At 39.4% G+C, this 26,263-nt stretch overlaps 1 protein-coding gene across 1 annotated transcript in view; it reads left to right on the forward strand.

Annotated features, from left to right (window-relative positions):
* The window catches only part of GUCY1A1 (guanylate cyclase 1 soluble subunit alpha 1), a 40,170-nt gene extending 22,986 nt beyond the window's left edge, over positions 1–17,184 (forward strand). Inside the window, exons 4-9 of the mRNA XM_063135173.1 lie at positions 657–715; positions 2,648–3,357; positions 3,651–4,136; positions 4,763–4,906; positions 7,626–7,780; positions 11,790–17,184. Of these exons, the coding sequence (XP_062991243.1) occupies positions 657–715; positions 2,648–3,357; positions 3,651–4,136; positions 4,763–4,906; positions 7,626–7,780; positions 11,790–11,991 (1,756 nt within the window). The 3' untranslated portion in view covers positions 11,992–17,184. The remainder of the gene's footprint in view (positions 1–656; positions 716–2,647; positions 3,358–3,650; positions 4,137–4,762; positions 4,907–7,625; positions 7,781–11,789) is intronic.
* The last annotated feature ends 9,079 nt before the right edge of the window (positions 17,185–26,263 follow it).

Raw genomic sequence — 26,263 nt, forward strand, 5'->3', positions numbered from 1 at the left:
TTTCAGTGTTGTGAAGGCAGTTTGTGCTATTTGCCTGTCTTTCAAGTGGGAGCAACAGGATTGTCCTGAGGCAGGCAAAACGACAGCTTAAAGTATCTGGCTTTTTCATTCATTTAGTTATATATTTAGCTTTTTCCTTAGGAGTCAGGAATCAGACTAGAAGGCACAGAATCATAGCAGTGTGGACAATTCTTTGAGCCTGCCACTTGTGGAAGTTAAAATACTTTTGTTATATTCTTGTGTCTGTAATGGAAACATTTTGCACCATAATTTAAAACTAATTTACATGGCTGTAAATCCTGCTTAAGATTTGCTTCTAATTGCATGGGAGTAAGATATGTAGAATAATATTAGCCCTTTTGCTAGTGGTTATACAGGAGCAGGGATGTCTGGAGTAGATTGGTTGTGTGGGAAAGCCACATGTAAAAGCGTAAGCTTTCTCAAGTGTGTTTGTGCAAAATTGCATAGTGTATTGATAAAGTTGAGAAGCATAATTTCGGAGTAAATTAGAATCTAAAGTTCTCTCTCAAAATAATAATATTACAATTAAATAGTTTATTTTTGGTTTATTAGTAATTATTTTATTCAGTTCTAGTTTAATTAGTTTTTACTATAGGTTTGTTAATTTAAAAAATTCTGTTTTGCTTCTTATATAGGAATTTTGGGGATAAAGAAGACTTTGAAAAGCTAATCATTGATCATGCAAATGTGGCAGGTAATGAGATGTCTATAAATAGCTACTACTACTACTACTACTACTACTGCAACTAGTTAATGCTTATGGTAACATTAGCTGTTACATTAACTAGTTAACATCCCAGGTGGATTAGGTTCTTTACAGACCACTAAAGTGACATGTTCTTTCCCCCACAGGACCTACAGTGCAAAGGAAAGGATGCAGTTAAATAGGCAAATGACCAACAATAGTGATTGGTCATGTTTATGTAGTTTATATTTTGGGAACACAGTAGGAGATTGTCTTCAGCGCTAACACTGCAGTCTCCACATAATAGATGTGTTGATTCAAACTTGTTTTTGTTTACATATGTGGTGGACAATATGAGCAGATATTTTCTGATGCAATTGTTTCTTCATTTAAGGAAATACTTGTGGTGCAAAGAAATTCCATCTTTCCAGCACTCATACCACAATACTTTTTCATTGAGAAAATGTTATCCTTTCTGGTTTCTTGTGATAGCAATTCATTTGTCAAGCCCATCTCTTGTGATAGTGAATGTTGCATGGGCATTGCACTCCTGCCTATTTATTTATTTAAAATGAAGGACCCCTTTATCAAATTGACTCCACGATGATGTACAACAATAGACGTAATACATTATTTTAAATTTTACAAGACTATGACTTTTTTAAAGTTTCATTTTATTTGGTGACATATTTATTTATGACATTCTGTCATAATTTTTTCTGTCCCACTTAAATGAGAACTACTCAAACAGTCCCCTAATACTTAAGTGACAAATAGAAGGAACTCTTCCCCATTCCCTCACAGTGCTGTCCATTCAGGCCAGATCTACACCAAGCAGGATATAGCAGTATGAAAGCAGTGTATAAGAGGCAGGAGCCACACCAAGCAGGATATAGTGGTATGGAAGCAGTATATGGTCAGTGTCAATGGGCCCCAAAAGTAGTCAGTGCACTTCAATACCACTATAAAGCAGTAGTGTGGCTCCTGCCTCTCATATACCGCTTTCATACTGCTATATTCTGCTATGTGTAGATCTGGCCTCAGTAAACCCTTTTGCTATTTTTCTTTTTCTGTTGTCCTTTTTACCACAAAGTGTTTGGGAGCTGCACATTCCCCATATCTCATATTGGAATGCACATGTCACTTCTCTGCAGCATGGTGATTTCCCCAGCAACAAAGCTAACAGTATATGCTGACTAAATGAAACTTTAGGCTGCCAACATGAGCAGGATCTACACTACTGCTTTAAAGCATTTTAAAGCGCTTTATAACAATTTTGACAATTGTTGGGACCCAGGACAAACTCCATATACAGTTGTCAAAACTGTTATAAATTGCTTTAAAGCTATTTAAAGCAGTAGCGTAGATCCAGCCCATGGACTGGGAATCCATGGAGTCGCTACTTTGCTACAAAGCAGCTGTGATTGGCAGGCAAGCGGGAGCAGATGGGGAGTGTATAATATTTCTCCCAGATACAACTTTCCCCTGTAATCCTGCCCCTCCCCCAGTTGCTATGTTCCCATATGTTTGCTTGCCATTTCATCTGGGGAAAAGGTTTTGTGGGGAGTATTTATAACAGAAAAGCAATAGATGAGGGAATGGTTAAGCCTCCCTTGCTTGCTATTTCTACTCTGCCACTTGGACATACACCACAGGTGGTACTTTCCAGTGGAGAAGTGGCAATCCAGGCTCCAAGACCAGTGTTTGCTGCCAAACACTGAGTTTGGCTCTTCATTTTTAGTTGAGTCAAATCCACTTTGTTTTGATCATCTTTGATCAGTGTTATCTATAACAAAAGTTCACCAATTTTTTGTTTAATATCAATAGCTGCGCAAGGTGAGCAAGTACTACTCCTACCATACAAGGTCTCAGGAGAATGAGTGTAGATGCTTTCAGAGCCTGATCAGAAATACCTGTGACTGAAATGTTTTATGTTTGCAGGGGTCCCAGTAAACATTATAAAGGAATCGCTTGGTGAAGAACTTTTCAAGATATGTTACGAAGAAGATGAACACATCCTAGGAGTTGTCGGAGGGACTCTCAAAGACTTTTTGAATAGTTTCAGTACTCTTCTGAAGCAGAGTGTCCACTGCCACGAAGCAGAAAAAAGGGGTAGACTTGAAGAGGTCTCCATACTATGCTTGGAAAAAGACCCAGACTACTTAAATGTGTACTATTTCTTTCCCAAGAAAACAACTAGCCTCATCTTGCCTGGCATTATAAAGGCAGCAGCTCACATTTTGTATGAAACAGAGGTGGAAGTGATGGCAATGCCCCCCTGCTTCTGCAAAGACAGCACTGAGTTTATTAACCAGCCATATTTGTTGTACTCTGTACGAGTCAAAAGTGCAAAACCATCCTTATCACCGTGTAAACCTCAGTCTTCTCTCGTAATTCCTGCTTCTATGTTTTGCAAGACATTTCCATTTCACTGCATGTTTGACAAGGATATGGTTATTCTACAAATTGGCAATGGTATAAGAAGACTGTTAAACAGGAGAGAATTTCAAGCAAAGCCAAACTTTGATGAGTGGTTTGAAATCCTGGCCCCTAAAATTAATTGCACATTTAGTGGGATCATGACAATGCTGAACATGCAGTTTACTATAAGGGTGAGACGAGGGGACAACACTCTAAAAAAGTCAACAGGGGTAAGCACTGAATAATTACCATTCTTTTCTTTTAATTAATTAATTAATTAATTTTTAAATTCTATCCCATCATGTAGGACTTGTAGGACTTTTTTCTGTCTAAACATGCATAGGATTATGCCCTTAAGCTGTTTAGGGTGGGGGAATGGTGAGGATATTATAATGACTGGGGCTCCAACCCAGAAGCACCATTTGGGAGAAAATTGGTATGATGGGCTAAATAGAGTTGACTGTCACTGCCTTCCATTCCTCCAGAATTCTCACATCACCTCCTGTTTCTCTCATTGTTTCAGGTTATGGACCTTAAAGGACAGATGATCTACATTTTTGAGTCTAGTGCCATTTTGTTCTTGGGATCTCCCTGTGTGGATAGACTAGAAGACTTTACAGGACGTGGCTTATATCTTTCAGATATTCCAATTCATAATGCACTTAGGGATGTTGTTTTAATAGGAGAACAAGCCAGAGCTCAAGATGGACTGAAGAAAAGGCTAGGGAAGCTTAAAGCTACTCTTGAGCAAGCACATCAAGCTCTTGAAGAGGAGAAAAAGAAAACAGTAGATCTTCTGTGCTCTATTTTTCCTGGGGAAGTCGCACAGCAGCTTTGGCAGGGACAAGTTGTGCAGGCCAAGAAATTTAACAATGTCACAATGCTTTTTTCTGACATTGTAGGATTCACTGCAATCTGTTCCCAGTGTTCACCTATGCAGGTTATCACCATGCTTAATGAGCTCTACACTCGCTTTGATTACCAGTGTGGAGAGCTGGATGTCTACAAGGTGAGGAATTTATTGTATCAATTTGGCTTTCTAGATAGGGAAAGCAAGCCTGTAAAGAAATGAATGGGATCTGAAAAGCTATTTTGACACAGACCTTAAACTATAAAAGGATGAGAGTATGATATTCAGAAAATGAAACATAAGTTGTCTGCAAAGTGGGCTGTATGTGCAGCCATGTGGGAGACATAATGTAATTTAGAAGATGATGGTGTAGCTCTGGAATAAGTAATTTAGCAAATTATATGCCTAGGTCTGCAGTCCTCAACACATTTAGGTCTACAGAGTAGGTCTATTGACTTCAGCACTGTTCATGAGTAGGTGCCTTGCAAATTGCTGCTAGAACCACACAGATTGTGAATGAAGGATAAACATTTTAAGATAATAGCATTTTTGTCATAATGAACAACCTCTATAAACCCAATTTTGCAACTCAAAATTAGCAGTTGGAAAGTTGCATTTTACAACTAGCATGGCAGAACTCCAATTCACATTTATCTCAAGTACGGAAATGGACTAGGTGGTTGGGTTTTGAATGGGACAGAATTAGTGAAAGCACTTTAAATTGTGCCCAGTGTTGTCTTCATGTTATTTTGCTTGTTTTGTAAGATATGCATTCTAATTTGTAGGTAGAAACCATTGGAGATGCATACTGTGTGGCTGGAGGCTTGCACAAAGAAAGTGAGACCCATGCCATTCAGATTGCATTGATGGCACTGAAGATGATGGAGCTGTCCGATGAAGTGATGTCTCCACATGGAGAGCCCATCAAGGTTAGCAAGATATTGCAACCTCCTCCCTAATTACTGATGTTTTAAATACTTGTTGGTAGAAATGTTCCTTATTTTGACTTGGTTAGTGAAATATACTATATGCTCTTTTTTCACACTGATTTAAATCTCTTATTGTGGACCTTGTTCCATATTCCTTGCTGTTTTCAGTGCAGAGTTACAGACAAACTAGATGTGATGAAGGAGATATGTGATTGAATTGCCTGCATTTTAAAAATGTGTTTTGAAGTAGGCAGATGGGAGCACTAATTTGATCAGAGTAGCAATACTCGAGTAGTGGGTTTTAACCCTTCTCTGTGTATTCCCAATCTAAGTTCCCTCCAAAAGCTGCTATTAGCCACACAAGAGAAAGAGAGAGAGAGAGAGAGAGAGAGAGAGAAGATAAGTATAGTTATTTGTGGTTGTGAAGTCTCTGAAGGACTGGTCAAGAGGCAGAGTGGCTACGTGAAATTGTTCTTGGTCTAGAGCAAGGGTGAACAACTTGTGGCCTTCCAGATGTTGTTGGCCTACAACTCCCATCAGCCCTAGCCAGCATAGCTAATGATGAGGGATGGTGGAAGTTGTAGGACAGACCATCTGGAGGGCCACAAATTGCCAACCCCTGATAGAATCTATCTGTGACAGAAAAATTCTGCTAGTTAGTATTTTTACAGCAGCATTTGAACATGGCAACTTTAAGGGGGCAATAAGAAAAAAAGAAAAGAAAAAAAAGGATGACTAATTTTTACTTTTTGAGCTGAACTATCCTACAAATTATTTGGCTGCAGGCTTCTATAAAGAAGGTAAATGACTGAGCAGAAAAAGTTATGCTTGTGGGGTTTTATTTTCAGTCCAGACAGCATGTGAACATGAATCACCAACTGGGCACTAATAAAAATCAGGAGAGTACTATTAGTGTGCTGAGCTCATCTTGCAATCCCTGTGCTTGCCTTCCTGCACACAGCTAAGCCTTGTTGAAACCAATGGGACTCTGAGTTAGGCCACCTCACTAAGTCTGGTGGGAGTTATGCACATTAGGAACCAAAAAACGTTGGGCTCTCTTTCTGCAAATGTGTGGGTGTGGGTGTGGGTGTATAGATAGATTAGATAGATAGATAGATAGATAGATAGATAGATAGATAGGGAATTCTTTATTTTCAAAGCAACAGAGCTGCGCATCCCAAAATCCTAAGCCATGAACAATACTTGCCCAGTTCCTATATTACAAAAATCCATATAATTCATATTGGTCTATGTCTCAGTTAAGTATATGGGATTCCTAGAACTCCTCCAAAGTAATAGTATTCTGATTATAACTTTTAACATATTTTTTTATTATGTAATATGCTCTTTACACACAAACCTCAGGGGATCTGCAATGTGCATGTAACCAGAGAGGTGTTTAGTTTTGAGGTTACAGTATAAATAAGCTGATTTTTTTTTCTAACAGGAAACTGGTAGTATACTGCGAAGCATTTTGTTAGACATGGGAAAATAAACAGGCTGAATTGTATCTGTCATTTAAATAGAATTGTGGAATCATAGAATACAGTCAAGGATTGTACTGTGTAGTCAATGCTTGATTTTGAGGGGAAAGACATGGAATTTATGTTAAAACTTGAGAGAGGAGAATTTAAACCCAAACAACAAAGAAGCCTGTTTGCAATGGATATTTTTAGTTACTTTTTGAGCTTCTGCTATAAGAGTATTGAAATAAATGAGTCTTGATTTCCCCATCCCCTCCTTTTTACCCTTCACAATTTGTGAAATTTATGCTTTAATACTGGTACTTTCTCTAAATTAATACACATACGTCAGTCATCTCTTGATGCCATTGAGTAGTTGGTGCTTGTTTTGGCTTTCATGTAGATTTGCTTTCCCATTTAAAACTGTTCCGTGCATAAATTTGACACTTATTAAAGTTGGATTTAAAGAAGAAAAAAGTTCATTAGTTTTATTCCTTTATTGTTATGAATTTCACCTTCTTTGTCTTCATGATGTACATCTGCAAATTGGTGTCATTTATGAGCTACTACAAGGTGCCTCATACAGAAGAAGTGTGACATAGACAGGAGCCCATATTGCTACTCTTTACTATAAGCAAATCATAACCATTGCTTACTCCTTGTTGTGTCTTGGGACATATGAACAGCCATGCTGTAGCTGCTTTAAATCAAATTATGTGACGGTTATCCCCATGTATTTACAAAAGCCAGGAGTGTTCTCATCTGCAAATTAAAGTGTCTGCTCTGGCAAGTTTTAGCCCTCCTAAATCTCAGGGAATCGGTCTCTTTCCACAGCTTTCTAAGTAAGACATTTATGGACAATCCAAGAGCAATCCAGAAAGCATTTCTGATGTGGAGTAGGGTTTGTCCCATAGCCCTGTGCATGCCTTGTTTAAATTAATGTTACGTATAAACAGTGCTCGTTGGACTGCACTCAGTCTTCTTTGCTTAACTGCTTTGTATTGATTAATGGTTATTGAGATTAAGAATCAAAAGTGATCCCTTCTACCTATTGAGTACTGCTCTCCATGCTGTACTACTTGCTCATGATCATAATCCATCATGATTAGGGAGTCGCTAGAAAAACTAAGAGAGCATGTAACTACCTGCCCAAGGGGTGAAGGATGGGTAGCCTCTGTAAGAGTGATTAATGCTTTGATTTTTATTGTATATCAAACAGTTATTTTTTTAAAAAAAATGTTTTGTTTTGTTTTAAGATGCGTATAGGCCTTCATTCTGGTTCTGTCTTTGCTGGTGTCGTTGGTGTTCAAATGCCACGATATTGTTTATTTGGAAACAATGTAACACTTGCCAACAAGTTTGAATCTTGCAGTGTCCCTAGGAAAATAAATGTCAGCCCAACAACCTACAGGTATAGTAGTTTAAAATGTACATGGTTAATGATGGTTTATTTATCACTTTCACAATTACCTGCATCTTTTGCTTTTTGAAAATTCTGTTATCATATTCTATTTTAATCTCTCTCATTCTAGTTCAGTCTCCCTTTGTATTGCTTTATTTCACTTATATCACAATCCTAAATTCCTTGCAGAAAAGCAGAGATCTTCTCCTTTCAAGGCTAGACGACAATAAATTGTTGCCCTCAAACCCTGAAAAATAAATCTGTTACTTCTGGGTCCTTGGGCATGACAACACCTACAGACTTTATATTTATTTATTTATTTTATTTATTTATTACATTTTTATACCGCCCAATAGCCGAAGCTCTCTGGGCGGTTCACAAAAATTAAAACCATCATAGAACAACCAACAAGTTAAAAACACAAATACAAAATACAATATAAAAAGCACAACCATGATAAAACCACGAAGCAAAATTGATATAAGGTTAAAATACAGAGTTAAAACAGTATAATTTAAATTTAAGTTAAAATTAAGTGTTAAAATACTGAGTGAATAAAAAGGTCTTCAGCTGGCGACGAAAGGTGTACAGTGTAGGCGCCAGGCGGACCTCTCTGGGGAGCTCATCCCACAACCGGGGTGCCACAGCAGAGAAAGTCCTCCTCCTAGTAGCCACCTGCCTCACTTCCTTTGGCAGGGGCTCACGGAGAAGGGCCCCTGTAGATGATCTTAAGGCCCTGGTAGGTACATATGGGAGGAGGCGTTCCTTCAGATAACCTGGCCCCAGGTTTAGGGCTTTAAATGTCAATACCAGCACTTTGAATTGGGCCCGGACCTGGACTGGCAGCCAATGAAGCTGGAAAAGGACTGGCGTAATGTGATCTCGCCGGCCAGTCCCTGTTAGTAAACGGGCTGCCCTGTTTTGTACCAGCTGAAGCTTCCGGACCGTTTTCAAAGGCAGCCCCACGTATAACGCATTGCAGTAATCCAAGCGAGAGGTTATCAGAGCATGGATAACTGCAGCTAGGCTATCTCTGTCCAGATATGGGCGCAGTTGGTATATCAACCTAAGCTGATAAAAGGTGCTCTTTGCCACTGAGTTCACCTGTGCCTCAAGTGACAGTTCTGGATCGAAGAGCACCCCCAAACTACGAAGAGCACCCCCAAACTACACATCCGGTGGTGTGTGTGTGTTCTGGGAAGGAGGAGCTGGTTGCGCAATTGCATAGCTCCGCTCCTCCAAAAAAGTAAGTAAAAAAAAACCCTTTAAACAAAAACACTGGCAGCCATCCTGGGGATGGCGAAATTGCTCTCCCCCACCCTCGATGGGCGTGGAGTCACCCTGTGCTGGTCTGTACTCATTTAAAGCACCCCACTACTTGGAGGGAGGACCTGGGAGCACTGGCCACACCAGCCATGGTCCTTGGGGTTGTTCCAGGATTGCGGGAAAACCGTGAAAACCCCAGTTTCAATTATGCCTGGGAAAGTCTCTGGTCATCCCCAGTTGACACACAGGGATGACCTAGAGATGACCCCTGGAAAAATGATTTGTGTAGACATGCCCTTATTGTAATCCAATGAGCCCCAAATGCCCTCCCCAAGCTTTCCTCAAAAGAAACAAATTGCACTGAGCCTACCTCTTTCCCCCAGTCCCCTTCTGACAGAAATGCAAGTAAGAGTTTTGCTCTTACTTATCCTGTTACAGAATTGGTGCTATGGCACACTATCAGCATTTCAAAACAGGCATTGTATATTTGATAGCTCATAGATGTGATTTACAATTAAGGATGTTGAATAGTTGCAATTAATTGCTCTTGGTTCTGAATTTCATCTGGCAGCCATCAAATAAAGCATGTTGCCTGCTTTGAAATGCTGGTATTAATTTACATACAATTAATATTGACCTTTATATATCTTGTGAAATATATCCATCCCTTCAACTGTGTTGTTTTAAGTTCAAATATTTTTAATTTGTGATTTCAGCAACATCTTAAATCATCATATATTTACATAAGTTTAAGACAATGTCCAGATCCACTTTTGTTGTTTTTTATTTCTCACTATTTTGGTATTTATTTCAGTATATCTTCAATTCCTACGTGACTCCTTTCTCAGAATTACAGGCTTTGGATCACACACATAAGCCACTCAAAAAATAATAGTAAACTTGGACTCTCGTTCTTACACACACTCTCAATGTAGCGTATCAAAAAGTGTTACCCAAACATGGAAAAACTTTGAGATGGATTTACGATGTCTGCTTTTGCGGGACCAAGGAAAGGTCATGTTTAGCTTCTACTTTAAAATAAATTGGCAGAAGAGATTACCAAAATGAAGCACACAGATGCAGTAGCACAAATGCAACATTAATAGGACCAAGGCACGGCTTTCACTCGTGTGGCTTCATCAGTGTGCAGGGTTTTCAATGGGCCTCGTATACATTCCTCTTCTAGGGGAGGCGGTGTATGAAAGTTAGTCCCTATCCCGCAAACTTCCAAGGGTTCATTTGCATCACCCACTTTTTGATGCAGCCGAGGTTATCACTCCTTTGTGTCTAATCATGCAGGGTTTTGATGGCGCATCAGGTGCCTAGGGGAGGCTGTGTATGAAGTTTTGTCCTGATCCTGCAAAGTTCCAGCACTTTAGAGCCACCACCCCCTTGTCAGGGTGATGCTGGAAGCACTGGATTAAGCCCCTCACTCCTCTCCCCTCTCATTGGGATATTGTGAAAGGTTAAAATAGGCTGCTGTGATGTTGTCAGTGGGTGAAATTGCCCCACTGCTGGGGCAGGAGGACTACAGAAGGACAGGGGTTGGGGGATGGTTCAGATTACGCACAGTAGGGGATAACAGTAGTTTATTTTCAGATTAACCCATCATGGCTTCAAGTGATGTCTGAATGCTGCCACTGCATGCCAAGACTTGCCTGGCTACTATCGCTTCTGCTTGCCATGGGGTGATTTGGTGACCTGAATCTCTTGGCACCTTAGGTGACAGGATGCTTTGCCTCTTCCTAGAAATAGCCATCTGTGACTTTCTGCAATTTTTTTTAAACGTTATGCTTCTGCTGACACCATGTATGTATGTAATGTAAATTCAGAACAAAAAAAAATGTTAGAGGTGCCTGGAATGGATAAAACTTAGATTTTATCTAACTCCCTGGTAGTTCAAACAAAACAAAACTTGCATCTGTGCAAAAGTCTGAGGGAGTGTTATAAAGTATAAATCGTCAAAACTTTAAGGTACATATTCTGTTTTAGATAAGATAAAGTATCAAATTATGTCCTGATTACCAATTACAGAAGCTCTTTGATTCCAGCAAATTTTGAACCAGATAGTCACCCTATATCAATTATCTGTTTGTATCACTGATGGTAGATGGAGGCCTTAGCTAGACCTAAGGTTTATCCCGGGGTTGTCCCTGCCTGCTTGCGGGATCCCCTGTATGTCATTTACATGAACAGGGGTGACCCCGGGACGATCCCGGGATAAACTTTAGGTCTAGCAAAGGCCACAGCCTCATACAAACATAGCTAAGAGTGCAATCCTAGCCATGTTTACACAGAAAAAGTCCTACAACTACCAGGGAGTTTGTGGGACTTTTTTCTGTCTATACATGCATAGGATTATGATTTAAGAAAACTATGAAAAGCTGTCATGTTTATTCATACCACAATTCAGTGATTTCATGCATACAGAAAGCATTGATGCACATTCAGAGTTCCACAAAGATCTTCTCATTCGCTTTAGTGTCAGGAACAGATCTGTGCAGATATTAGAAAAAACATGTGTGCAGACGTTTTCCCCCATTGGATCCTGAAAGAATATGGAGCTTCATATGCAATTTGGAACTCCTTACAGTTTTTTGCAGTGCAGTGCTTAGTTCAGAATAAAACAGCCACACTCGCATGCAAAAAGCAACACATGCTCTTTTTCTTTAGAAAATAATTACTTACATTCAGGATTTATAGGTTACGTTTATTTTGATATCTAATAGTGGCATTTTCATTTTTGCTGCAGGTTGCTAAAGGATTACCCAGGCTTTGTATTTACTCCTCGTTCAAGGCAGGATCTTCCTCCCAACTTTCCAAGTGATATTCCTGGGATCTGTTATTTTCTTGATGCTTATCTTCAAGGAACCAATTCAAAGCCCTGGTTTCAAAAGAAAGACGCTGAAGATGGAAAAACAAATTTCTTGGGGACGCCAACAGGAGTAGACTAGATTTGTGCTTGTTTGCATTTTTGGGATAAAATGTGTTAATATTATGAAATTTGTATGAACTGAAAACTTAACAAAAGGAAGAAAAAAAGAAAGAAACATGATTGCACTTTAGCTTGTAAACACCTGAAAGCCAGTATTAGAATTTCAAAAAGTACATACATATTACTTTGAATGTTTATTTTACATAAGAATAGCAGTTTGGAAATGGGAGAAGCAGGAGCAGGGCAGATTAGTCACCCAGCATGTAACAATAGAAGGAGAAAGCTGAGCTCTTTTCCTTCCAGCAAAGGACTATTTTGCTAAGGGTGGGTCTGGTTAGAACTCCATGCTCTCTGGATGCCCTTTACACCTCTTCAGCCTTCTCAGCTTTTAGAAATAGCTTCAGGAGGGTCCCTTCAACCTTCTAAACAGAACCAAGTTGCTTGGCATATGAGCAGCGTAAGACGTAGCCTGTGTGTCCAGCTCCTAGTGCACAGAAGTGGTACATTCACACACTGTATGAGCTGAATACCAGTTGAATACCAATTGCTATTACAATTAAGTTTTCTTAATGATTTCCTCAGGCTGTTATCACTGATGTAGAAACAGTGATCCTGATTGGGATTGCTGGGAGGGAAAAAGCTTTAGTCTCCCCCAGCATTCTCATCTAGTGTGTGTGTGTGTGTGTGTGTGTGTGTGTGTGTGTGTGTGCATATGCATTCGACCCCCAACCCACCACCAGGCACTAAATATGGCCATTGAGGCTGGAAAAGTTGCTGAGCCCTGCATTAGGGGGCAAAAGCAGCCACAAATTATTGTTAGTGTATGTCGTTGTCATTGCTTTCTTACTAAAAAAAACAAGAGCCTACATAAACATTTCACATTACACTCACCATGTGAGTACTCTTGCCTATTAAGAATTCTGAAGGCTTCCCCAGCAATAGGCAAGGAAAGCCAGGAGAGACAAAAATCATGAGGACATTGTAGAAGGAGCTGCTAGTTGCCTTAGCTCAAACATAGTTTATCTCACTTTATCTCTGTAGTGACCAATTTTCCCTAAGAGTTTGGAGAGATAGAACCAGGCCTGACCCTGGTTCATCTAGCAATGTGGAATGGAAGAGCAATGCACTTTGTTAAAGTGCTGAATTCAGATGTGTATCAAATCTGGAATCCAGCCCCTTACATGGCAGGGGCATGGTGGCCTTACAGATCCTAGATAGTTGCCTGAAGTGGGGAGCTGGGATGAGACAACAGGTAGAGTCTTTCAAAGATGGGGAAAGGTGCTGGTCTTGTCTAGTCTGTTTGGTTTGATAGTTGGAGGCAAAAACATAAGCAATTTCAATTACTGAGCTTTGCAAACCCTGGAATGTATTTTGGTGTTTTTTTTTAACAAAAAAAATCCATTAATTTCCATTTATAGTCCATTATTGCTACGCTAACAGTTTTATATTTGTAATAATCTTAAACAAAATTAACAGAAAATTAAAGTAACCGATTACAATATTTTAAAATAATCTGAACCTCACCTTAATTCTTCCAGCACCATAATTCTATGTACTTTGTTATGTGGTGGATTTTCACATAATAGTGCAGTGTGCATTCACAGCGAACAACATTCACATTGCATGCATGCACAGTGCACTACAGACCTTGTCCCAGCCCCTATGCCTTATTGCAAATGTGTGCACTGTAACAACTCATGCATTTAACACCCCAAATGTTTTGTCTTTGCATCCTCAAGTTCTTGCAATCAGCCAAGAGGGTGTAATTCTGGTCAGAACTGGAAAATACTGGTCAATTTGCAGCCTGACCCAGGAGGGTATTTCTTTTCAGGAACTTTTATCTCTCCCATCAACAATCACTCCAGAGTCTTTGGCCATAGCTAGACCTAAGGTTTATCACTGGGCCATCCAGGGGTCAAACCTGTTCATCTAAGTGACACACAGGGGATCCAGTGCTCAGGCAGGGGCGAACCCTGGATGATCCCAGGATAAACCTTAGGTCTAGCTGTGGCCTTTGTCTCTCTCAGGTTCTCTGTCTCTCTTCTGGCTCATGTAGAAGCCATCCATGAATAAGAATGCCATATGGATTTTTGTTCCATATATACAAATCATAGCTGGAAAGTCATAAGGTGGCCAGAACTGTCCTAAAATCTGCACATCCTGTATCGGTGCACGGTTGCATCAGTTACTGTAGGTAAAAAATTGCTAAGCAGGGTGAAACATTTCCTGGAAAGTGCATAACACAAGAAGAGCACAGCTGGATCAGACCAGAAGCCTTACCTAGTCCAGCATTCTGTTCCTTCAGTGGCCAACTAGATGCCTGTAGAAAGCACACAAGCAGAACAAGAGCACAAGAGGACTCTCCTAGTTCTGTTTCCCAGCAACTGGTATTCATATTGTCTTAGATATGGGAAGTAATACATAGTCATTATGTCTAGTAGCCATTGCCATTCATAAATTTCTCTAATCACCTTTTAAAGCTATCTATCACCATATTTTGTGGAAGCAAATTCCATTATTCAGCTATGGGGTATGTGTCCTGAATCGCCATTCAGCTTCATTAGATGATCCTTGGTTCTGTTATTATTGAAGCCACAGCATACATAATTTTATACACCCCTATCATGTCTTCCTTAACTTGCCTTTTTTCTAAGCTTAAAAAACAAAAACATTATAACATTTCCTCTTGGGGATTGCTTGAACATTTTAGTGATCCTTTTCTGTACTTTCTTCAGTTCTACAACATCCTTGAGGCATGACAAGAATAGTACACAGCATCTCAAGAGTGGCAACGCCACAGATTTGTTTAAAAACGTAATGATATTGGCAGTTTTATTTTCAACTCCTTTCCTAATGATCCCCAAAATGGAATTTGCTTTTTTTACAGCAGCCAGACACGAGGTCAATGTTTTAATAATCAAGATACCTTTCCTGGTACTACAACCAAGATACCTTTCCTGGTCAGTTACTGTTAGCTCAGACCACATCAGCATACATATGAAGCTAGGTGGGGGTCTCCTCAGTGTGCATTACCTTATGCTTTCTTATATTGCTCATATTTGCCATTTTAATCTGTTTCCCTAGTTTATAGGGATCCTTTTGGAGTTCTTCACTATCCCTTTTTATTTGAACTACTGTAAATAATTTAATATCATCTTCAAACTGGGGCACCGCTTCCCTAACTCCAGGTCATTTATGGACCAGTTAAAAAGCTCTGGGCCCAATGTAGCTTCATTGGGGACCCCACTGTTTACATCCCTCCATTGCGAAAATGATCTAATCTCTGCTTTCTGTTCTGTAAGTACTTAATCCAAAAGAGGATCTTTCCTCTTATCCCATGACTGCTGCATTTGCTCAGGAATGTTTGCCGAAAGACTTGTTAAAAGACTTTTGAAAATCCAAGTAACCAAGTTGTACTGGATCCACATGGTTGTACTGGATCCACATGAGTTCTCCCAAAGAACTCTAAAAGGTTACTGTGACAGGATTTACTTTTGCAGAAGCCACACTTATTCTCCTTGAACAAGACTGGTCTTTCTATATGCTTGATAATGTTATCATTAATAATGCTTTCCACCAATTTACCCAGAACAGACTAAATAGCCTGAAATTTTCTAGATCCCGACCCCAGCATGGATTTATTTTTAAATAATTGTGCTACATTGGCTACTTTCCAGTCTCTTGTTACAAAGCCTGATCTTAGGGACCTGTTGCATGTTTTTGTTAGAAAATCAGCAATTTCACCTTTAAGTTATTTAAGAACTTTCAGACTGTTACCATCTGGACCAGTGATTTGTTTGTCGATAAGATTTAGAACGTCATCACTTGTCACCATTATTTGCTTCAATTCCTCAGGCTCTCTTGCTGAAAATGTCACTTCAGGCACAATCTCCTTATTCTCCTTTAGCATTTCTTTAAGTCCTTTATTATCCAACGGTCCAGACATCTGTCTAGCAGTTTTCCTCCTTCAACTATATTTAAAGTTATTTGTACTGTTAGATGTATATTATTAATGGTATGCACCTCAAAATCCTTTTAACATCCGTTATTGTCTGCTTGCATTTCTTTTGCGGATGTTTGTGTTCCTTTTTGTTCTCTTCATTTGTGCACCACTTCTATTTTCTCAAATAGCTTCCTTGATAGTGATAGTTAACCATGCTGGTGACCTGTTGGATTTGGTAGTATCTTTCCTAAACTGTGGTATATATTCAAACTTAAGCTTCTATTATTGTGTTTTTTGAGTAACCCTCAAGCATTCTGGAGAGATCTGGCACTCCTGATTTTCTCTCTCAACTACTATTTTTACCAGTGTCTTCATTTTTTAGACGTTTCCTTGGCAATTTTGGATTTAGATATAAATTAAATCTGATAGACCTGTGGTCACTCTTCCTAATCTGTTCAACAACAACACTAGATTGTGGGCACCATATAGGTTGCTACCACTCTGATCGGTTCCATGACCAGCTGTTCTAGGGCACAGTTGTTTAGGGTATTTAGAAATGATACCTCTTCGTCATAACCAGAAAATGCATTTATCCAGTCTATGTGAGGGTAACTGAGGTCACCAATTATTACAATACTTTAGGCTTTGAATACTTCCCTGATTTTATTCTCCATCTCAAGATTACAATGAGAATTTTGGTCAGGGTGAGAGGGCTTAGTAGATGTTAATGAGATGTCAAGATGCTAAACACTTCACTTAGGCTGCAATCTTGTGCACACATATGCGGCAGTAAATCCCATTGAACTCAGTGGGACTTGCTTCTGGTTTAGACCAACATAGGATTGCTCTATGAATATTATTATTACCTGTTTCCAGTGCTAGAATACAGACTATGCCACTTACTGCTTCCTGAATTATTTCACTGTTTATAAGTTAAATATATGTAATATATTGTATAATCAAATGCTAAAACCTCTGTAATCAAACAACATTTTAATAACTTGAGTTATAAATCTTATTCCAAGGGAAGTAAATCTCCCATTATGTATTATAGCAATACATGTTTTCTTTGTTGATATTTAACTGTTTAGATTAAAAAGTGTAAAGCAAACTGTTTCACAGTATTAACCATTTCTAAGCAGACGATATAAGATTCAGCACTAAAACATGAGTAAATGAGATGAGGTACAGATTATATATGTATATATAGGCTTTGGATACACTGTGGATGTGTTTTGATATATGAGTTTAATAAAAGGAAATATATTAGAATGGAATACAGAATGTTTGTGTAATAGATGTGCATAGATGTCTCCCATTCTTATCTTACTAATAGCACCATGTACATTGATGGTGCTATATAAATAAAATAATAATAATAATGGCCAGTAAGGGAAATCATAAAACATGACCACACAGTACAACTCTAGTCCTTTGTCCAATTCCTGTGGAGACCTCTGGCAGATTCCAAGGCTCCACAGACTTCAACAAGCAACAAGCAAAGTTGCATGCTATGGTGCAGAAGAGCCTCCATCAGATGAGCGTTTATTGCATGCTTGTCACTGGGCACTCAAGGACTTTCGCAGGTCCCCCTCACGATGTCACCTGCCTCCCACGTGCCTCCAGCCCCTTGTTGCCTTCTTTGCACCACAAAAAATGCCCCAATATGTCTGATTTAAAATAAAGATGGAAGTTGCAGCTATCTTATTTATTTGTTTATTTATTTAAAACGTATCCCGCCCTATACCATTAAGATCTCAGGGAGGGCAGCGTACAGATAAAAGCATACAGTATAAAACAATAAATATGCACAGTTAAAAACAAATTAAACCATGAACCAAGTTAAAACAAGATATAATTTAAAAGCAGTTAAAACAGTTAAAGCTGTGCAGGAGAAGCAGCATGATCAAAACAGCCCACTGAATGGGCCATGTGCAGGTTGTTTACTTCCTCTTTCAAAGAGGAAGTAATGAGGGACAAATGCAAGGGCTGATTAGTGGTAGTAAGCAAAAGTGATTTTCCTCCATGTAATGACACTTGGTTGATCCCTGCTACATTCCAGAGCCCTCAGTCTTGCATGGCATTGTAAAGGAAGTTGAAGGATGTGTAGAATATATTTTGTAGGGCTGTGCACAGCCCCCTCCCCTGATTCACATCAGAGACAGATTTGGGAGCCTCAAATTGGCCCCGATTTGATTCAGGGTCCCTTGGGAATGGGCCGACTCACTTCGGATTCAATTCCACAGTGAGGTTTGTATCCCCCGGAAGCAGCTTGTCTGCTGTGGGTTCCCGGGCATGAGGCAGACTGAGAATCCATTGGACTCTCCACTCTGTGTAAAATGGCAGCTCTAATCGAAGACACACGGCTAAGGTAAGTCCCGTGGGTGGCAGAGGCAGCAGTTCTGGGATCTGCAAGTGAGTGTGGATGTGACTTGCCTCTTGCCAAAGCAGCCGTAACTGGCTTTTTTTTTTCTCACCTCCCATATTTGGATAAAAGGGACACAGTCCTGACATTGCTTAACTGTGGAACAGTCCCAAGTAACTGAACTGAGATTAGAGAAGTGTACATTATTTGAGGTTCAGACTGAAAGAGGCAGGAAACAATCTCCTTAGGATGTGAAACTACAAAAGTATAGAATTGTCAGCCATTTATAGTAACACAGACATCAGACCATTTATTCCATCTCTTTTTACTTCTATGAGCAATAACAGCAATATCTAAGAAGTGACAATTCAACAGTTTGAACTAGACCATATTGTCAACATTGTTTTTCAGATATTAATAATTATTGTTGCTATTATTATTTTATTTATAAACATATGAGTCACCTTTCAGCCCCAAGGGTCCCAAGGTGACTTACAATTAAAAATTTAAACAATCTAAAATCTTGATTTTGTTATTGATTAATAATGATATTAAAGCTTTATTTTTTAAAGTTTAATCAACATATAGACCACTTGACTATATCTAAAAAGTCATATTGAAGCAGTTTACAACATAAATATTCTGACAGTAGTCAGAGAGAGAAACATTTGAATGTTTTTTTTTTAAATATAGTGCCAGACCCAAGTTTTATTCTGTGAATTGGAACAAAATTTATGAACATATAAAACCAGCATTTCTCGCAGACAAGAAAAATCCACAGAAATAATAGGCCCTTTTCAAAGTTTCTTTTGTACTTTGGGCTCCCCCCAGCCAATACTTTGGCTATTTTCAAGATTTCAATAGCCCTAACTCAGGAGTTATCCCACACACAATAACAGCAACAGCTGTGGATGTTGCTTTTATTAACACCTTTTCCTACATGGAGATTGTCTCAGTCACATTCACTGAGTTTCCTTTGCATTGTATGGCTGGTTGTATAAAGTCATGACACTTAGTTTATAAGGATGTTGAAGCATGTACACACAAATAATCCATTGCTCTAAATCCCCCACAGTACCCAGATGCAGCCGTTTGAGATGTGTTTTCTCCCAAGTACAAAGGGTGGATCTGAATGTTAAATATGCAGTTATGTTGGAACATGAGGTTAGACATACAGTCAAAGAAATAATAAACTCTGCAGGAATTTGGAATAAAACAAACAATCCTCTAAAGATATATGTCCCATGGGCTTCAGAGGTTTTGGTGCTGACAGTAAAGCAGCCCTTCTACTAATGCCAGCAAGTGGACACAAACTTTCTTTTGCTAAAACTTTTAGCGTGTAATACAGTCTTCAGATGCATACATTAAGATTATGTCCTGGATACTGTAATGGTACAAGCCCCTACAGAACTGCTACAAGCATATGCACAATGTTTACATAAAACCTATGTGGAGATAACGGAAATATCTGTACCTTCTGGAATAATCAGAGTGCATCAGGTTGGGAAAGAGGAGGGAGAATTGGGTCACTTGACCGGCTTTTCCATTTTATCTATTCTAGATGGTGACAATCAGGGAACACCCAAACTAACCACAGTACCTCTGTGCCTACTGCCTAGCACAGTATAATTCAGTGTTCCAAAAGTCAGTCAGGAACGTAGTTCTAGAGAAAATGGCAAAGATTAGAAACTCAGAGTAGCTGCCATTTTGAGTTCGTTTTAGGAAGAATTGCACAGTGTTAAGATTCGTTTGTGCATATATCAGCCATTTTACAAACTTTGCAGTAGCAAATATTACACTGTGTCTGAAAACGCATTGTAAGTAAATCAGCAAGCAAAAACAGCAACAGCAGCTAAAGCCTCCAGGAAAACTGGTGTGTAAACGAAAAGCTGGGAAAAGTGAAAACAAGAATTCAAATTATACTAAGCTCCATGCAGAGAGATAAGATAGGCAGCACGTTCAGTCAGCACTAATTCTTCACAAGGCAGGGCAAAGGGGCAAGGGAGGTATTTAATACTTTTCAGTTTGTTGACAACGCAGATAAGGAAAAAATTCAAGTTTAGATTAATGCATTTGAAGCATACTTGGCACCCAGAAGAACTGTTACATTTGAAAGGCAACAATTCTTCACTAGAGACCTCAAGAGTGCAGGAGAAAGAATAGATCCATATGCACTTTTTAAAAAACAACAACCTATTACCAGAAACTTGTGAATTTGGGGGGCTGTTTTGAATCTCTTGTTAATGATCACATGGTATGTGGCATAAAATCAGAGAGACTGAGAGCCACGTTATGACAGAGTGATTGATTCTAATGGAGTGGAGCTATGCAAAGCAGAAGTGGATATAAAGCAGTTGTGAGGGCTGGGGTAGGGGGACATTAGAAGATAAGATAGATGACTTACAGTTTCACTTCTAAACCTAAAAAACAAGCCTCATGGCAGAGGACCACCTAGTACATTAAAAAAAAAAAACAGCTGAAAAGTAGAAGGAAGAGCCACAGAGATTCAAAGAAGTGTGAAAGAGCTGTGTTACCTATGCTATCAGCCGCAGCATGAATTCCTGTCCAGTTTAAAGGAAAGAATACAGGAAATGTGGCAAATGTTGCATATTTTGCTAAATTATGTAAAGCTAGTAAAATACAATCTCAATGCATGATAGGCCTATGGTGGCAAAACCAGATGAAACCCCATATGATTTCTTGAATAGTATGCTGAGGACCAAACTACACGTTTCAGGAGGATGAACCCAGTTGCCTGCTCTCTTTAGCAAAAGCAATCACAATCCCTCCCCACCCCATCTGGATTGGGATCACAATCAATGGGTTTAACCCTATCACTCTGTACCTTTTCCCTGCTGAAAATCCTCCCATCCTCAAAACTTCCATTGTGTCTCTTTGCAGCACATATCAACTTGGGGCGGGGGGCGGGCAGGGCGGGTGGAGAGGCAATGTTCAGATAGAAAATAGTACAGAGGAAAAGAGTTTTAAATTTCCTACCTCTGTTCAGTGGTCCCAATTTGGATTAGGGAAATATATTTATATATATAATATCCAGTTTGACTCTACATTCTGGATTTATGTAAGAAGAGTGGTGTGTAAATCTCTCACTACAAGCAAATGGTGGCACAATTATTTATTTATTATATTTATATCCCCTTCCCCCCCTCCCCAAGGAACCCAAGGCAGCGTCCGTAATCCTCCTCCTCTCCATTTTATCCTCACAACAACAACCCTGGGAGGTAGGTTGGGCTGAGAGTCTATGACTGGCCCAAAGTCACCTAGTGGGTTTCCATGGCCAAATAGGGACTAGAACCCGGATCTCCTGACCCCCAGTCCAACACCTTAGCCACAACACCACACTGGAATTATACCCTTGGAAAGGCCTTTATGTGTTTGGTAATGTTAATAGGTACTGCAAGTATAATGACAAGACAGCTCAGCTGGAATTCTGGATAGATTTTGATCCACAAGCCTGACTGCAGTGGTAGGCAAATTGTAGCCCTCCAGATGTTGGTGGACTGCTACTCTCATCATTCCTCATTATTGACTATGCTGGCTGGGCTGATAGGTTCCACAAGTTCCACACTCTTACTTTACTGGGACTGAGGGCGATGCAAAATTAAAGTTGAGCAGAAGGAAAATAGGGGTGCCAGAGAAATTTGCAATAGATTCAAATGAGTTTGGATTTCTAGGACCCTGACTTGCACTTTCTTCAGTGGACTGGCTTTTTCTTAGTCGTGTAGCATTCCATGGATTTTTGAACCAGTTTTTGTTGTTGTTTTTACTTTGGGTGATGGGGTTGCACAATTGTGCACTTGCACTCATTACACTAATAAGTGCACAACTGCACATTACCCCAAATGCACATTTGCAATCAGGAATGAAATTCTCTCACATACCTAAAATAAAAGAAATCTGTTTCTGTCAATGAGTGGATGAAGGAACGAAAGGCGCTTGACAATCCGTGAAATACAGACTAAATAGATTTAACAAAATCTGTACGTTCCTAAAAGAGACTGAACAGACTGATGGGATGTTGATGCATTTTACAAAGTTGAGTTTCAACATCTAGACTGCAGCAATATGAAAAAGAGCCAGTAAGTGCACAACTCTATGCACATTTATTTGCACTTTGCTACAATCTACCTTAGCAAGTACGTTCAGGTTTACAGTTTAGATGCAGTCTGCTCCATGAGAGGAACTAGGAATCAGTTAATGGTGAAACCTACTTCCTCAGGCCTGTAAAAAAGGGACACCACAGACTTTGAAAGCTCCAAAGAGTGTTTACTTAAAGCTTAAAGTTCAGTTGGAAAGCACAGAGTCTGATGCCAATGATTCAGGATGCAGGGAGTTGTTGTCCAACATCTGGAAGGCCACAGGTTTCCCATCCCTGCTGTAAGCAAATCCACAACCTTAAAATACAGGCTACGTGCCAGCACAATAAATCCACAGGTACCTCCTGTAATCCATGCACCTTGGAAGGTTCTACTGGCACTGGGGCTAAAAAAAAATTTAAATGGAAGAGTACATAATGTGATAACCAAGGTAGAAGAATCTACAGCATACGGGTACTTACAGACAGAGATCTCATATTGCTACCAATCAAACCATGGCTTAAAATGTTGTGTGCAGCAGCATGGCTTGTGGTTAGTGATACCCCAGAGAACCACAGTCTTGCTAACCACAGAGCCTGAAGTGTCATCTGAACAGGCCCTATAAGGATATTTTCAGACCCAAGAAATATGAACAAAGCAACAAGAGAACAGATGCAATTGCCTATTGTAGAAGAGGTCACCCATAGGGGCCAAACTAGACATGATGTTTGTCATGTAGTTTTGTCCTGTGCTGCTGGGAACTGACCCAGATTGGGATTATGACAAGGGGAAGAGTGGGGTGCTAACTCTTTGTCTCTGCTGCGCTCCCCTCACTGGAATTGAACTTGCTCTTTGCAATGAGCAGAAACTGAACTTTTTTTTGTCTCTTGCTTTCCTGACAATCCTTTCCGCATCATTTTGACCTTTCACGTAACCCATTGCCAGATGAAATTTCCCAGCTTGCCATGTTCCTTTTCAGCCTTAGGCCCCTCTTATTTGCAAACATCCTTAAAAACCTGAGCTTTGTTTTATTCCATGGCTTCTGAACATCTGCATGTTCTCTGACTAGAAGTTCATTTGGAAGGGATTCATCTTCCATCCGGTACAGATCACCAAGCCGAGATGTCTGTGTACAAAGAATAATTGACTTGGCAACTGTGCTTTCTCAAGCATTTCAGTGGTAACTATTTTGGCTTCTCATTTAATACATTGGATATGCTGAAGGCAGTCTATGTAGAAGGTGTTAAGTGTTATCTTTGATCTTTTGGAGGTTCTTCTGCCTTAAAGGTTGCTCTAAAAACACAATTCAGATTCATAATCAGAAAGTACAATTATATACATTTGAATTGTGGGTTGTCTTCTATCTCTGATGTCAATAATGAACTTGGATGGATTCTGCATGACAATCAATTAATATAATGTATTATATTAATTAATTTCATAGAAAATACACAGAGAAGGGCCTTCTCTGCTGGCACCCCAGCTGTGGAATGAGCTCCCTAAGGAGGTTCGCTTGGCACTTACATTATATTCTTTTAGACGCCTGGTGAAGACCTTTTTATTCTCCCAGTATTTTAACAGTCTATAAATTAATTTTAACTTTGTTGTTTTAAATTTGTATTTTAAATTTGTATTTTTGCATTGCTGGTTTTTATCTTGGTTGTGGTTTTATATTGTATTTTATATTATGGTTTTATACTGTTGTTTTGTTTTGAATTGTCTCATATTTGTAAACCGCCCAGAGAGCTTCGGCTATTGGGCGGTATAAAAATGCAATAAATAAATAAATAAATAAATAAATTTTTATATGTGATATTGCTTATAACAAAGATTATTTTGCCTGGATTGATATAAATGACAAATAGAAACAAAGTCAATTTTTATTGCATGTATCCAGCATTTAATTCTCTTTCCAGATATTACTACTATAGTAATGTGCTAATCATATTTTGGTGTCCTTGAAGCCATGATATCAGCTGTGATGAGTTTGGCGATTTGCTTTACTATAGACCAGGCCACTGCATCGTCAGAAATGTAAACAAAAGAAATGCCTCTTGATAGCTAGAAACCTTTACTCTGCCTTTACAATGTGACATTCTTCGGCAAGAGTTCACTGCAGAAACTCATCATGAAAACAATTTTGTAGTTCTGAATTTGAGAAAGGCAGAAAGAGTGAAGTTTTAGTTGCAACATCTAAAACTAGAGATGAGGCAATCCCCAAATCTCAATTTGGAATAAGCTTGATCTCTCTAAACCTTTTCAGAAAATTCCTGGAAAAATTCTTGGGCTTTCCCAAAGAATTCTCTTAAGGCTTGGAAATACCAACCTTCAAAGAGTTCTTCACCAGCCCTTCACTATCCAGGGGATTGTATCCAATGTTAGTCCTACTTAGAGTAGACCCATTGAAATGAATGGTACTTATGTTACACTAACATCGGATACAACCCATGGGATAAAGCTGCCAATCTTAAATTTCCAGTTGAGGTGCCTTTAACTCCACTTATAATCCTGGGATGTGTAGCTTTCATTCCTGAATGGGTTGAGCCAAGAGGAATTTAAAAATTATTGTTCCAACATTCGCACTGATCGATTGGATCCTTCTGAGTCTTCTGCATAGTGTCACCAGGGAAGAGCAATGGACCCTCTGGAATCTCCAGCTTTCCCTGTTGCTCATTTCATTCCTTTCACTCTCCCTCACAAAAATATGCTTGGAAAAAGAAGGGAAGTTCCAATATTTGGCACCTTCCCCAGAGAAAACTGGTTTGTAGCTATGGGGCGATAATCAGTCTGCTTATAGGAAACTGTATATATGGTGGTGGAAAACATTTTTTCTAGTTTAGATCAGCAGAACACCCCTTCAGAGTTCTGGAGCAGGGAGAGCTAGCACCAAGGCGAGCAAATTACAAGCTGAACAGAACTCTGCAGGGGTGTCCTGCTGCTTGGTTCATCATTGCTGCACCATTTCTACATTAGGGAAATTGTTTTTCACCACCAAATTCAAAACTTGGCACTATCCTTAACTACAACTGGTTTGCAGCTATGGGGTGATTATCAGTTTTCCTGTCACCTTATAGGAAACTGTTATATATAATTTTGTACAGCATTTTGTCTGTACAGCACCATGTACATTGATGGTGCTATATAAATAAATAAATAATAATAATAATAATTTTATAGCCAAGCCAATCACATTTACTCCAGAGTTCAATAGGGCATTCACCCAAGTATGTGCACAGAGGAGTGCAGACAGACTGCAATCTTATACGCAAACCTTTTAAGTAATCTTGAAATAAATTTCCTCCAGGTTAGTCCCACTGATTTTAAGGGGCTCTTACAGATGATTTAAGGATTATGATGATCACATAATTTAACCATTGAGAAACTTGGATAATTCAGATCATGAGCAGGGTCACCCGAAACATGCAGCTCCCTCACTTCTCTGTTGTAGCTTCCTGAAAACAGGAAGTAATTAGGCCCAGTCAGTCTGGTAGGAGACAGCAGCAACCAGACTTTTTCTTGGGTGGTTTGGGCGCAACTACGGCCAGAAGGGGCAGAAGATGCGTGAGAGGCAGATGACATCATGTGAGCAATACGTGAGTGCCCAGTAATGAATGTGCAGTAAAACGCTCGTCGGATGGAGCTTCATGTTTTGACAGAAAAAGTCCTACAACTCCCCAGCCAGCTATGGATTGCACCCTTAATGTGTTGGTTTTTAAGAAGGGACAAGACTCTTAGTTATATTTATTTATTTATTTATTACATTTTTATACAGCCCAATAGCCGAATGAGTCTATAATAGACTCATACAGCTATCTCCTGGGGAAAAATGAGGATAACCAACCCCTTCTAAAACTTGGAAGTAGGATATATACTTAAGCAGCTTAATCAG

The sequence above is a fragment of the Elgaria multicarinata genome, chromosome 10, assembly GCF_023053635.1.
Source record: "Elgaria multicarinata webbii isolate HBS135686 ecotype San Diego chromosome 10, rElgMul1.1.pri, whole genome shotgun sequence".
In the NCBI taxonomy this organism is placed as follows: domain Eukaryota; kingdom Metazoa; phylum Chordata; class Lepidosauria; order Squamata; family Anguidae; genus Elgaria; species Elgaria multicarinata.